At 44.4% G+C, this 14,433-nt stretch overlaps 1 protein-coding gene, 1 long non-coding RNA gene and 1 other non-coding gene across 3 annotated transcripts in view; 1 reads left to right on the top strand and 2 right to left on the bottom strand.

Annotated features, from left to right (window-relative positions):
• Dync2li1 (dynein cytoplasmic 2 light intermediate chain 1) overlaps positions 1–9,904 on the bottom strand; it is a 31,476-nt gene extending 21,572 nt beyond the window's left edge. The window contains exons 1-4 of the mRNA XM_021218166.2: positions 9,797–9,904; positions 7,975–8,092; positions 5,477–5,511; positions 3,071–3,140 (exon numbers count right to left, since the gene is read on the bottom strand). Of these exons, the coding sequence (XP_021073825.1) occupies positions 3,071–3,140; positions 5,477–5,511; positions 7,975–8,092; positions 9,797–9,804 (231 nt within the window). The 5' untranslated portion in view covers positions 9,805–9,904. The remainder of the gene's footprint in view (positions 1–3,070; positions 3,141–5,476; positions 5,512–7,974; positions 8,093–9,796) is intronic.
• A 73-nt stretch (positions 9,905–9,977) lies between these two features.
• LOC110335529 overlaps positions 9,978–14,433 on the top strand; it is a 52,294-nt gene continuing 47,838 nt past the window's right edge. The window contains exon 1 of the long non-coding RNA XR_002381177.1: positions 9,978–10,033. This is a non-coding gene — a long non-coding RNA (uncharacterized LOC110335529). The remainder of the gene's footprint in view (positions 10,034–14,433) is intronic.
• Positions 11,617–11,721, bottom strand: LOC115062549. Its single transcript, XR_003842490.1, has one exon. It is a non-coding gene; the product is annotated as a U6 spliceosomal RNA (small nuclear RNA).

The following is a 14,433-nucleotide window of genomic DNA, read 5'->3' as shown; positions in this document are numbered from 1 at the left end:
CTCTTCCTCTCTCTCTCTCTCTCTCTCTCTCTCTCTCTCTCTCTCTCTCTCGTTCTTCCTTTCTTTTGTATTTTATGAGACAAGGGCTCACTACACAGTCCTGACTGGACTGGAACTTACTAAGTGGACTAGCCTGACTTTGAACTCACAAAGATCCACCTGCTTCCACCTCCTGAGTGCTGGGATCGTGGGTATGTCCTACCACACGGTTCTTTAATACACTCTCTAGAGGGAGAACATTGGAGCTAGATCATTCCGTACAAATGTGCTTTTGTATGGAAGTAGCAGGACCTTCTCTAGACTGTTCTTCCCACACCTAAGTTTAAGAAATGATCCCCTTTGCCATGAGATGTCCAAAAGCAATTCCACCTAGGAATTCCTGTCCCCACACCATATGTTACTCTGTGTTCTTCCTCTATGCTGAACAGCTTCTAACATCCTCTGAACAGAAATTAAAATATGGGGAAACAGGCCTCAGTTGGCCTGTGGCCTCCAGCAGTGCTACCAACTTTACATTTTTCCCCTCCCAACATATTAGATGTTGAACTCAGGAGTAAAGAATGCTAGATAAATCCTCCAACACTGAGCTACAATCCCAACTCTATTTTTTTTTAAAGATTTATTTATTTACTATATGTAAGTACACTGTAGCTGTCTTCAGACACTCCAGAAGAGAGCATCAGATCTTGTTATGGATGGTTGTGAGCCACCATGTGGTTGTTGGGATTTGAACTCTGGACCTTTGGAAGAGCAGTCGGGTGCTCTTACCCACTGAGCCATCTCACCAGCCCCCAACTCTATTTTTTTTTTTTTTAAAAACTAATAATCTAAATTTTGAACAGTATATTTTTTAGAAGATTTTTAGAGAAGCCAAAAGTAACTCATAAAATGGATATGGTGATTTACATCTCTAATATCATCCCTCATCCCTCAGAAGGTCTGAGGCAGGGGGATTGTGAGCTCGAGGCCATCCTGGAGTTAGAGACCAACCTGGGTAAATAAGAAGAACTGTCACTGAAATAAAACAGAACCACCGAGGAGCAGAAGAGCTGGCTTAGTGCTAAGAGCGCTCGCTGCTCCTGAGAAGGACCCTGCTTCTGTTCTCAGTATCCACACTGGGTCACTCCAAACTGCTTGCAATCTCAGCTCTAAGCAAGCCAATGTCCTCACCTGACTCATGTACACAGAGATACACATGCAAACACATAAGTAAAAGAGACGCTTGGAGTTTCCATGTGTGGGGCAGGGGGAGGGAGCAACTTCCACCGGAGATTATATGCTACCAATTAAAATCTCCAATACCAGAAATGGGTTACATTTTGTTGAGTTATTGGCCACAGAGGTCCCACAGACCACCTCTACCATGATCAAACATGGCAGGCTATTGCCAGTGCTATTGTTTACACCCCACAACTGCATGGGAAGGCCCCATTTCTGGAGACACCACTTGCTTATGTTATCAAACATGGAGAAGTTGAACTTGTGCCCAACCAGAGGCTCCATGCCTGTGGATTAGCATTAACAGTGCTGGGAGCACTTTGAACACCATCAGAGGAAAATAGAAACTGTCAATATCACCCAGCTACAAACCCAACAACACTGCCTGCAGGACATCCTGGTGCAAAACCGGCACAAAGGTTACAGGAGCAACCAGCCACGTTTTGATTGGATTAAAAAGGCCTGCACCATGAGCTGGGCCCCATGTCTGACTGTTAATGAGGACATGAACCTGACATTAGGTAGGTCATGAGACTAGGGGAAAACTCCTCTTATTCTTCTATGTGAACATAGCAATAGAATGACCCCTATGACAGGCATACCCACAGATCAGTGCACTGCTCACCATAGGCAGTAATTAACACAGAGACCTACTGTGTTACAGTGGGTACCTCCTGGAGAATGTACAGTCAGTGAGAGACCTGGGCACTCAGCCCTACGTGGATGTCTTTATCAAAGCTCTCCTGGAAAGGCTCAGGGATCTATGTTGAAGAGATGGAAGGATTTTAAGAGCTGGAAACAGTGGATGACCCCAAGGAAACATCTTCCAGACACAACAGGGCTTATGCACACATGAACTCACAGAGACCGTGATGGAATATACCAGGACCACACAAGTTCAAACTAGAGAAAATCCCAGCACTGGGAAGGGAAGTGGGCTCCAGGTTCCTGGCCGGAGGCTGTTTGCAGTTGGTCCCTGCTGGGAGAGGGAAGACCAGTTCTCGCCAATGCAGCGCCACTGGGTGACAGCCACACTCCAGGCAGGCCTCACTCCCAGGAGCGGAGTGGACAAATACAGTGATTCCAGGCTTTTCTGTGTGGCTTTTGTTGGTGTTATGGTTTGGTGTTTTTTGTCTTCTTGTCTTTGTTTTGTTTGCTTCAGTTTTCCCCCCACTTTTGAGAGTGAGAAAGACTCTGAAGCTGGGGGAGTGGCGAGGAGGGGAGGATCTAGGAGGGCTTGGAGAAGAGGAAGTATGTTCCAAATACAGCGAGCGTATGAGAAGTCTAGAGATAATTTTTAAATTATAAGAACAGAGGCAGTTCTTTTTATTTGAAAAAGAGAAAAAGTGCTATCTATATTGTAAGTGGTCAGAGAACCCTAGACCATCAAGCTCCAAAGAAACCTCACTTCATGCTGGGCCTGCTGTCACATGTCTGTCTGTAACTTATTGATACTCAGAAGCTGAGGCAGGAGGGTTGCAAACTTGGGGCCATCTGGGCTACACAATGACTTTCAGGCCCGTCTGAAATACAGAGTGGAAAAGAAACAAGACCCCACAGCAAAAGCATGGCATACAAAACAAGGAACTCACTATCAGCGTGGCAGAAGGAGGCCAAAGAACTGTACGAAAATTGCAAATAAATCTTTTTCAACACTTTACGGTACAAAAAAGAAAGCTAAAATGTTCTCTCAGATTACACAGGCTTCCTGTCAGCTGAGCTGCATGTGAGGTTGAAACCCACATCTGTGACGTGCACCACTGGTGGGCTTACTGTTTGCAGATAACATAAACCATCTCAGCACCACGGCCTCCCACCTAAGGCCTGAGACAGGCCTTCGGGACAGACTTACTGTGTTGTGCCCCTTGGTTTTCCTTCCGTACGTGTATTCCAAAGCTAAGGTTGGCTTTGCTGGTTCATCCCTGTTCAATAAAGGCAGACGTTATTAGCATGATGGTGGACTGGTTTCTATTGCTACAACTGTACCCATTTTTACCTCCTCTTAAACACTTTATGAATAATATTGAATATTTTATATTAATAATGGATACTAGCACTGAGGTAAAGCTATAACAATGTTATTCCACAAGATATAAACAAGCCCCTCAAACACCGTCCTGGGGCTGTAGTGGCAGAGGCAGGAGTGAATAACAATGCCCGAATGGATGCTGTACAGGCTGGTTTTGTGTCAACTTGACACAGGCTGGAGTTATCACAGAGAAAGGAGCTTCAGTTGGGGAAATGCCTCCACGAGATCCAGCTATAAGACATTTTCTCATTAGTGATCAAGGGGGGGAGGGCCCCTTGTGGGTGGTGCCATCTCTGGGCTGGTGGTCTTGGGTTCTATAAGAGAGCAAGCTGAGCAAGCCAGGGGAAGCAAGCCAGTAAAGAACATCCCTCCATGGCCTCTGCATCAGCTCCTGCTCGAGTTCCAGTCCTGGCTTCTTTCAGTGATGAACAGCAGTATGGAAGCATAAGCTGAATAAACCCTTTCCTCCCTAACTTGCTTCTTGGTCATGATGTTTTGTCCAGGAATAGAAACCCTGACTAAGACAGATGCCCAAATGGATGGCTGCCTTGCGGGGCCAGCGGAGACGCAGCGAGCAGGCAGCGCCAAGGGCCATGCTCTGTTCCCAGCTCTCTGAAACCATGCCATGTGGGAAATACTGGCTCGTTGGATCAGCCTCAATGTCTGAGCTGAGAACCAAATGCCAGTCACTGAATAAGGACACAGTGGGAGATTTTTATGTTGTTCTTTATTTCAAATCTCAGCCAAAATATGAGAGTTGAAAAAAAATTATATTAACAAGGACATAAAACCAACAAATGATTTGGAAGATATTTCAATGATCTAATAAATTACTTATACAACTTTAAATTGTTTGGAAAGCAATTTATGGTATGTATTTGTTTTAAAAAATGTTGTAAAAAATATATGAACTAAACCATTCTGGCATACCTTTTTAAGTGTGCAGTTCACAGTGTGAAACATCTTCATTTACACTGCTGTGCAACCAATCCTCGGGACTTCTCAACTCCATATGCATAGAATAATGTCCCACATCCTTTCCTCCCAGCCTCAGCTTCCCCCCCTCACTTCTGCTTCTGTGAGACTCGCTGCTTGAGGGCCCCATACAGAAGGAAGCAGACAGCTTTGTCTGTTTGGTGACTGGCTCATTTCACTTAGCATAGTAGCCTCAAAGTTCACACACATTATAGAATATGACAGAATGTATTTCCTTTTTAAATTAAAGACTTCCTTATCTTATGTAGATGAGTAGGGCCTGCATGCATATGTGTGCACCATGTGCATATGTGTGTACCATGTGCATGTGTGTGCACCATTCATGAGTGTGTGCACCATGTGCATGTGTGTGCACCATGCATGAGTGTGTGCACAGTGAGCATGCCAGGCGCCTGTGGAGGTCAGAGGATCTGGATCCCTTGGAGTTACAGATAGTCGTGAGCTACCATGTAGGTGCTGGAGAGCAACCCTGGGTCCTCTGCAAGAGCAGCAGGTACTGTCCAATGCTGGATTTCTTTCCTTTTTGAGGTGGAATAATATTATATTTAGTTCAAACTAGGATAACAAAGACTACAAATTTAGAATTTATGACTTGTATATTTCTATTTGTTGAATATTTTGAACTTTATCTTGGCAGATATTCTTGGTATACACACCAAGTATTATTTAGTTATATTTCTTTAAAGATATAGCTCTTTTAGGAGGCAAAACACTTCCCCTAAAATAAAACATCTAACACAGTTAAACCACAATGTGAAGAATCATTCCGTTTCTGGGTACACTACAAAAAGCCTAAATGAACAATTCCCACCCAGTGTCACAGCTTGTAGTGCTTTAAAGTAGTGTTACACTGGATGGTTTATTATAGGAAACACTGATCCAATCATTGCTCATCGATCAGGCAGAATAAAAAGAACAGACCCAGCAAAGCGACACAGCCCCAAAGAACATGAGCACCACTAGAGGCTGTGGGACTGCGGTGACATTTCTTCTTTGAACAGGACCACCTAGTATCAACCCTGAACGCTTTTGGCTTTCTTGGTCTTATTTTTAAAGGTGCTCTTAAAGGTTGTATTCAAGATTCAGAATATCTTTAAAGTTGCAATCAAGACTGAGAATTAAATATTTTGAGTCTCAAAATTATTCCTTCTTCGAGTCTTTGGAGGTCTAACTTGTCTGTTGTAGCTGGAACAAACCTGAGATCTGTGTTAGAGAGGTTGACGAAACGCTTACCTGTCAAGACACCTTAGGATAATGGTAGTCTTTCCCTAGAAATCAAGAAGAAAGAATACTGTGTTAATGTCACCCACATGTAAAATTTTATTAGTGTTCGTAATTGTGGCCCAAAATAGCTTTTTAAATCATTTGAATGATAAATTACCTGGAAACTAAAAACTAGAAACTTTCAGAACTGCATCAAAGTTTGATAAGTGGGAAAAGTGAGCTGTCAAACTTCTATCACGGAGTAACCACACCGCTATTATTATAATTATCAAGTCCACAGATGACAAACATTAGCAAATCACATCTCACGTTCATGGTCACCTGACAGCTGTCTTAAACTTCCTTAACTCAGCAATGCTAATTACCGGTTAGCCTGACGAGAGCGTTCTAAAATGTTTCCATCCCAATTGTCGAGGTGGAAATAAAGACACACGCTAACACACAAATACAAGCTGCGCTGTAGGACCACTGGCAGCTGACAGCTCGGTCACCTGCTAGAGAACTTGCTTTTCATTCTAGAGGCTGTGTTGGTTCCAACTTCCTTTTTAGGAGTTAAGAAATACGGGCTCTGGCTACTAACATAACCCACATCCTACCCAGAGACTGGTTCAGTGGAGAAGTAAATGACTCTGAGAGAGGGGCTGTGAACTGAGTGGCAGGCCCAGCTCCAAGGCAGGAAGCCCCTGGGCTCCAAGGAAAAGCTTGGAAACCTTACCAAAGAGACAATCTCTCTCTGTCTCTGTCTCTGTCTCTCTCTCTCTGTCTCTCTCTCTCTCTGTCTCTCTCTCTCCCCTAAATAGGCTATAATTTTTACCAAAAGGCTAGTGATACACCACTCCAGAGTATATGTGCAATACGATAAGATAGAATGACCTTTTTGTAATGCTATAAAACATACACACTCTGTCTGCCCCTAACAGGAAAAGGCCCAAGTTCTACACCCACCGGTGTAGTAATTACAGCCCCTGGGAAGCCGAAGCATATTCAAGTCTAGCCTAGGCTACATATAGTGGAGGCAGTCTCCAAAAACCAAACCAAACCAAAACAGTTTTTAATTAAAAAAATATTAAAAAGAAAGAAAATGACCCTACTCACAACAGCAAACTCATGTAGCATGTTGGGTTAAAAACTGTAAAGATAAATAATTCCTACGAGAATTTTATTTATGTGTCTCTGTGTTGTGACATATGTGTTTGTGTGTGCATGTTCAGATTTAAATTACAAACTGCCAATAAAGAAATTTGGAGAGAACAAAAATTAAAAATAAAATGAAAAATACAAGGATTAAACATGTACTATCCATACATTGTTTATCTTTTGTATACTAATAAATATATAATACATTAATACAACAGAACAGGTTATATATAAAATTTTCACCCTGCTTTATTTTAATTCACATTAGTGAATTAAACACATATTTTTAAATTTTTAGTCTTTTTATTTGTTTGTTGAAGTTTTGCCTGCGTGTGTGTGCACATATATGCTTGGTGCCTGAGGAGCAAAGAAGAGGGTTTCTGATCCCTTGAGATGGGAGAAGCAGCTAGTTCTAAGCTGCCATGTGGACGCTGGAACTCAAACCCAGCTCCTCTGGACGAGCAGCCAGGGTTTTTCAGCCATTTCTCCAGCTCCAACTTGTCTCTTGTTATATGATCATTCATACCAGTAATTACAATTTTTAATAACAGTGAAGATGAAAACCCCAAATGGGCATGTCTGGTGTTCCAGAAGTAATTCTGAGGAGGTGCTGAAAAAAAGAGGGGTCCTCAGGCGGCCCACTGAACTCGTAGCCTCACTGGTTCAGAACTTAGTTTTTGTAAGCTTCCTGTCAGTGGCCTCATGTGTAAGCACGCAGCTCAGAGAATGAATAGTAACTTTAACTCCAAAGAGAAACTAGCCCGATGCTACACAGGCTCTAGCGTCTGGAGGTTCACAAGCCTTGATCCTTTGTGGACAATGTTGCTAGCAGCCCCTCCTCACACGCAGGTATTCTGTGCATGGACACGACACACCCACTCTTGCTGGGTGTCCACATCCCACGTTTTCCATGCACTTGACTGACCTTACAGAGGATGGGGAGTGCCACTTCATTCTCCTCATACCTTCCACAACAACTAAGACTCTAATAACATCACTAACACAAGTCAGTCCTTCCTTCCTAGAGATTCCTAAAAGTGGAGTCACTGAGTCCACAGTGTGACAGCCGTTAAGACACTGACTTACTGAGGAGCTGACTCAGACTTCAGAGGACCTTGGCCTTTATATGCGGTCAAAGCAGAAGGCACAAATGTGTCAAATTATGACATAAAAGTAGTTGAAAGTCTTCCAGACATTCTGTTTACGATTATAACTTCCCCCATCAATGATAAGCCCTTTCTAAGTTTATGCTAAATCAGGGTGGACATTTGATTAAAGATTTTAGGATATATAAATTTTATCAATATATTAAGGTAAAATTTGTCACTGATTGCTAAATTGTGAAGACTGAAAAATATTACAAGCATTACCCCGTTTTTACTGCCAATGAAGAAAACAGATTTTTCTCCGATTTCAGCTCCGTCCCCTTCGCTCCCAGGACTTCTCCGTTTCTCTACCTCAGCTTTTGCGATTTCCCAGAGAGTTTCACTGCATAAGTAGAAAAACAAACGGCAGAGAAACAAAAGGAATCCTTAGAGATATTTATTTCCTGCAGAGAAATTTTATTTCAGCAAGATTTATAAAATACTATTTCCTGAGAGTCATTAGCTAGGGAAAACACTAGAGGACTTTTTCTAACTCTCTTCTGGAAATGGTTCGTGAAGAGTAGTGACAGAGTGCCCTAGCATCCTCTGCTGTGATAAAACACCGCAACAAGGCAAGGATTTATTTGCTTCACAACTCTAGGAGTCACAGCCTGCGGGTAGGTTAAGGCCACACAGCAGCTTGCCTCAGCCAGTCACACCCACAATCAAGAGCAGAGAGAATGAATGCATGTCTATTTGCCCTCTTGGGGTAGGCTAGCTGTCCCTAAGCTCCAGGGACCCTTCTGTCTTCACCCCTCCCCCTAAGTCCCGAGTTTACAGACAAGCGTCCTGCACCTTAGGTTTACCAACTCAGGTCCTCATGCTTGAACATCATGCACTTTACGAACTGGGTCACCTTCCAGTCCTCACCAAGTATTTGTTGAACAACTAGCACATGCAAGCTTGCCTCTATGCTAATCCTCTAGCTCGAATCTGTTTCTTTGTCTCTGAAATGTCAATTAAAGAAAAAAAAAAAAAAGAATATCTGCTTTGGGGACCACAGTGATTGTTACATTGTCACTTTTTATTTAGTTTTTAAAAGCTATTGATGGCCTATAATGATTACCAGACTAGAACCTGAATCAGGGCTGGTGATAAAGTTAAAGCGGTTACTTTGCCTGCCTAGCATGCATCAGGCCCTGAGTTCAATTCCCAGAACCCACAAACAAAACGAGAGTGTTTTAAAATGTCAAAGCAGGATAACAAAGTCAAAATCGAAATCCCGAATGAACTGAACTCTTATTCCACAGGCCGCGAATTCGGCTTGCTCTGTTTACACACCAGTCCCCCAAAATATGCTTCTCTGTTCCTCAAGTACCCAGGAAGAAGAAAGGCTTCTTCAATCTGCCAAAACCAAATCAACCAAACAAAACCCCTGCACTCAGAGCTTCACTATGGCAACCTAAGCTGACTCAATTCTAGTCCGGAACTTCCTAAACTCTACCGCAGCTCGTGCCTCTGATCCACAAAGATCTATACTGCGCTCTGGTGGACCCTTGACCCTCTCCCTGACATCTTTGTAGGCCGTTCGGAGGGAGGTTCGGGTACTTTAAAGGAACCTGGTAGAGATAAATGTTCAAATGTATTCCACAAGCCATCAAGACCCCCAACCCTGCGCCTTCGAGGAGATGGCGCACTTTCCTCCGAGGTACAGAAGCTCTGCGCCACCGGGCAGGGGCCCCTGGGGAGAAGGCTCTGTGGTCCGGTTCACCACCATGCCCTGGCCTGCAACAACATGTGGCTATCGAAACACTTCACTGCAATCAGAGAATGGATGGAGTTGAAGATCTTTTCAAATCGCTTACTTTTCTAGTTTGTGACAGAATCCTCAAGCTCTAGTTCGGGGGGGGGGGTGTGCGTGGGGGGTTGAGTAGGAGGGTGGGATAGGGATGGGGGTGGTGACAGCGAGGTACTGCTCCGTCCAGCCCCTCAGTCTCTCCCACAGCGCCAGGGCTGGGTAGCTCCGCTCCACCCTTCCATGTCCCTTCCCTATTCTGATGGGAAAGAGGGGAGGTCGTGAGAGCCCCGCAGGCCGGTTCAGCAATACCTGGGCATGGTGGCTGCGCCGCCCCAGAGGTCCTGGGTTCTGCCTGGGGAACAACCCTGACCCAGGCGGGCTGCAAGCTCCTAGTTGGGCCGGAGAATGCAGGCTCCTAGGTTGCCATAGCAACGACGTCATGGCCGAGGTTGCGTGCCAAAGAGCAGCCTCATGGGAAGTGTAGTTCTCGACCTTCGGCTTACTTCTCCGTTTTCAGCATCAACCCCTAGGATGCCAGAGGATATGGTGAGCATAGTCGTGCATCTGGAAAGAAAATGTTGGGGCTTGAAGGCAGTTTTTTAGTTATACGGAGTGCCGACTGTATGCCAGGAGCCTCTGCTCTCTTATCTTTACCTTTTTCTCTCTAGTGCCCTGATTTGGAAGCTGAAACAATGTTGAGCTGTTACCTAATAACACATAGGGAAAAAAAAATTCAACCGTTAAAATCAAAACAAGGCGTGCAAACTTTTTGTCCAGTTTTCTGAACGTTTGGATGTATGGTGTTTTATGAAGCAGTGGATTATTTATTAATAAGTCAATGAAGTATGTGTTCTCCTACATAATTTGCTTTATGCAGGAGGGATTATATTTGTTTGAACTTTGTGGGCTCTTTATAGATAGGCGAGAATCCCCACAAACTTATATAGACTATTATTTCTATATACAAGGAAGGCTCTGGGCAATACAGAACAAGACAAGAGATATAAACCCTTTTAAAACAGATGTACATAGCTAATTATAACCATAACTCAAGGAAAGCAAGCTATTGTAGGAAAGGTACAAAGTGACCACAGCTGAAGCAGTTGACAAAACATTCATGAGAGGCTTGCTATTTGACCTGTTCTGAATGTTGAATAGATCCAGGTCCCAGATCCCTGAATGTCTGAAGGAAATCCTCTCCATGCCTTTGGGCTCAGTTTCTATGGTGTGACGTTTAAGAACATTGAAATAAGATGAGCTGAGATTCAGCTCCTAGCATGCAGAAGATTGAACCCAAGATCTCCTGCAAGCCAGGCAGGTGCTTTACACCACGAATTATCACCTCAGCCCTGTTGGCAGATTTGACTGTAGAGACAGAAGGATCATATTCCTAGAAACGGAAGCACAGTGCGGATAAAAGAAGAGCATCCACTTCAGATGGAGTCTTTGGGAACAAACTCTCCTCAACGCTGTGGTGGTAGGAAAGAGTTCTGTCAGAGGGGCTGAGGCGAGAGTGTTCAGTGGAGGAAGGACATTTTCAAAGACAGCCGAACACTCCTCACTTATTGCCCTCTGTGCTCTGGTGCTAGCCAGCCTGTGGCCTGGGAACTCCTGTTACTGTAATGACTTGGGATTCTGGGTTTACAATCTGTTCCTGGGTTTAGCGTGCTGTTTAGGAAGTCAGGTAGGTACCAATAACCATTGTGATAACAGTTGCGGTGGCTAATGTCATTTCCTAAGCACGGCTTGCCAGGCTCCACTTCAAGACTGTAATTGTTTTGGTTAGCCAGGAGAGATGGTTGGAGGAGGGAGTCTGGTAAATGGGGAAGATCTAGTGCAGTGCTTCTCAACCTGTGGGTCTCGACCCCCGTGGGAGGTCAAACAGCCCTTTCACAGGAGTCATGTGTCAGATATCCTGCATTCCAGACATTCACATAATGGTTCATAAGTTGCAAAGTCAGTTATGAAGTAGCAACAAAATAAATGTTTCCATTATTCACTTTACATCCGGATCCCAGCTGCCCCTCTCCTACCAGTGCCCCCCAGCTCCTCCCTCCCTCCATCCCTCCCTTTCTCCTCTGGGTACCAACCCACCCTGGTGCATCAAGTCACTGCAGGACTGGACACAGAAAACTATGGACTGGTTCATGAAGTTTCATGTCATCCTTGTGCACGGGCCATGCTAACCTTCCCTGTATCATTCGTATTTTTGAATACGCACCGCCGAAGTAAGCATGCGATGAAATAGTTTTATGTAGGGGTCACCACAACATGAGGAGCTGTATTAAAGCAGGGCACAGAACAGGAAGGTTGAGAACCACTGATCAAGGGTTATCTGTCTGAGCCCTGATCATCTGCATAAACTCAAGGTGGATTCAGTTGATCTGATTGGGCAGCTGAGTTCTGTTTTCCTCTTTTATTTGGACTGAGGTTTCGTAGTTGAACAAAGAAAGTGACCTTCCTGTACAGATGGAAATCATTCTTTAGTGCAATGCCGTATTAGTTACTTTCGGTTAGGATAAAATTCCAAGACCGAGGTAACTTACAGAAGAGTTAGTTTATTTTGGCTAACAGTTCAAGAGGGTTAGAGTCCAGTTGGGGCAGGGCATGGGAATAAGCAACAGTAGCGGGAGCAGGAACAGAGAGCTGAGCGCTTACACACCTTACACCACAAAGCAGAGAGAGTAAACTACAGGGGTTGGAGTCTTTAAACTCTCCAAACCTGTTCCGGGTGGTAATCTTCCTTCACCAAGGCTAGACCTATGAAACCTCTCCAAACAATGCTGTTCGCCGACGGGGCACCAAGTGCTCAAATGCTGAGACTATGGAGGACAACTCTTATTTAAACGACCACAATAACAGAGTGTACAGGTTAGATTTGTACCATCTTGACAGAAGCTAGGACCATCTGTTATGAGGCAACCTTACTCAAAGGACTGTCTTCATCAGACCAAACCACAGGCAAGTCTGTGGGTGCATTTGTCTTGATTAATAACTGATGTGAGAGAACCCAGACAACTATGGGCAGTGCCATCCCTGGCCTGGTGGTCCTGGGTGGTATAAGAAAAGGTGAGCAAGCCATGGAGAGCAAGCCAGTAAGCAGCACCCCTCCGTGGCCTCTGCAGCAGCTCCTGCCTTCAGGTTCCTGCTGTGCTTGAGTTCCTGCTCTGACTTTTGTCAGTGATGGACAGTGATTGGACACATAATCCAAATTAACCCTTTCCTCCCCAACTTGTTTTTTGCTCATGGTCTTTGTCACAGTCATAAAGCAAAGTGGGACGTAAAGATTTGAGCCCGCTTCTGCATCACTTCATTTGAGCCTGCTTCTGCATCACTTTAAGACGGCTCAAGGATTTTAAAGTTGGTGGTGGCAGAGGAACACGTTTTATACTGCCTACTGTGGTATATACAGGCACATGTGGGAACTGTTTGGAAAAGAGTTATGTATTGTCCAGAAGGATAGAAAGGGCCTGGGAGCTGAGGCAGAAGTGCACATTGGGAAGGTAGGCTGGAGTGCTGGGAAGGATCTTGCAGTCTGGGTTTGCCTGTGTTGGTTATAAGAAGCCAAATAAGAGCTTTAAACAGGCATGCCTTGACTGGTCCTGTGTTTCAGTGAGATAATTTTTTGCAGCTGTGTGGAGGATTTTTGGGGGGAGCCTAGAAGACCATATGGAGACTATTAACGCCAGCAGCCAGGAAAGTGACAGAGTTCTTATGTCTCCTTTGTTCTCAGTGTTATACAAACTTCTTGCAGGAAAACCTGGTATTCAGGAAACACACACACACACACACAGAGAGAGAGAGAGAGAGAGAGAGAGAACAGGGACACTGTGGGTTTACTGGTAGAATTCTTCTCTAGTATGTAAAAAGTCTTGTGTTGAGTCCCTAGCACTTAAAAAGAGAAAGAAAAAAAGAAAGAAGATGAAATGAAAGAGTGTGGAAGAAGACTGGTGAAGTAAGTTTCTCCAGAAGAAATAAACATTCAACATGTCAATACCTTATATCTATTTTTCTTGGAGTTAAGACTGTACTGTGGTAAAAGTCCAAATTTGAAGCAAGTATTTCCACCATCAGTTACAAATTCATCGTCAGAGGGCTTGCTGGCCACACACTCTTCCACCATGAGATGTGTTGCCATCCTTCCTTTCGGCATCCATTTGATGCTGAGCCGACTCAGCGCAAGTGTGAACTGTGAACTGGGTTAATCAGAGCCCTTCCCTGGGATTCTTCAAATTATGACCCGAAAAAGCAGGTATTCCATTTTGGAGAAAATGACCATATGTTCTGCAAAATGCAGTCAAAGAGCACGAAGCAGACACATTGGCATGAACAGGAAGTCCTGGTCCAAGGTCCCCTGGGTCTTCCCCGGGTCCCTCTGTGTCTTTCTCTTATGACTTTGTTTAGTTATTTGAGGGGTCCGAGTATCTTTGTAATGGAATTGGGAAAGGCATGTTTTTCTCATTGTTTTCTGAATGAGTTAAAGTCTAATTTTAGAAATTTACCCCAAACTATCTAATGTAGTTACTACAGCACAAGATTGGGTCTTGGGAAAGCAGAAAAGTCAACACTTCTCTTGGGTAGCAGATGGATGGGAGATCCTGTTAGCCAGCTGTCGATAGCATGGAGGAAGAGAGTCAGGTTTTAGGGGGCATTATGAGACTGAGAGGACCATGGTGATCCACCAGGGAGCACTGGATAAGGTCAGACTAGGGGATATGGCTAATGACAGCCACCCACTCCCTACATGGAGCACCATCGCCACGTTCTACTTAGGGGAATACATCTGGCAAACATCCCACAGTCTGGAGCAAGCATCACCTTATCTCCTGCCAGCTCCGGGCCCTGGCCTATCACCTCCTGGATGGCCTACAACACCTTGGTATCATTTGAAAGTCTGGACACAGTTCATGTCACCCTAAATATCCATGTGTGAACTCAGCTTAATC

This window comes from Mus pahari, chromosome 18 (genome assembly GCF_900095145.1).
Source record: "Mus pahari chromosome 18, PAHARI_EIJ_v1.1, whole genome shotgun sequence".
NCBI lineage: Eukaryota > Metazoa > Chordata > Mammalia > Rodentia > Muridae > Mus > Mus pahari.
Note: the sequence above shows the minus strand (reverse complement) of the source record. Positions and strands in the feature narration are given on the sequence as shown.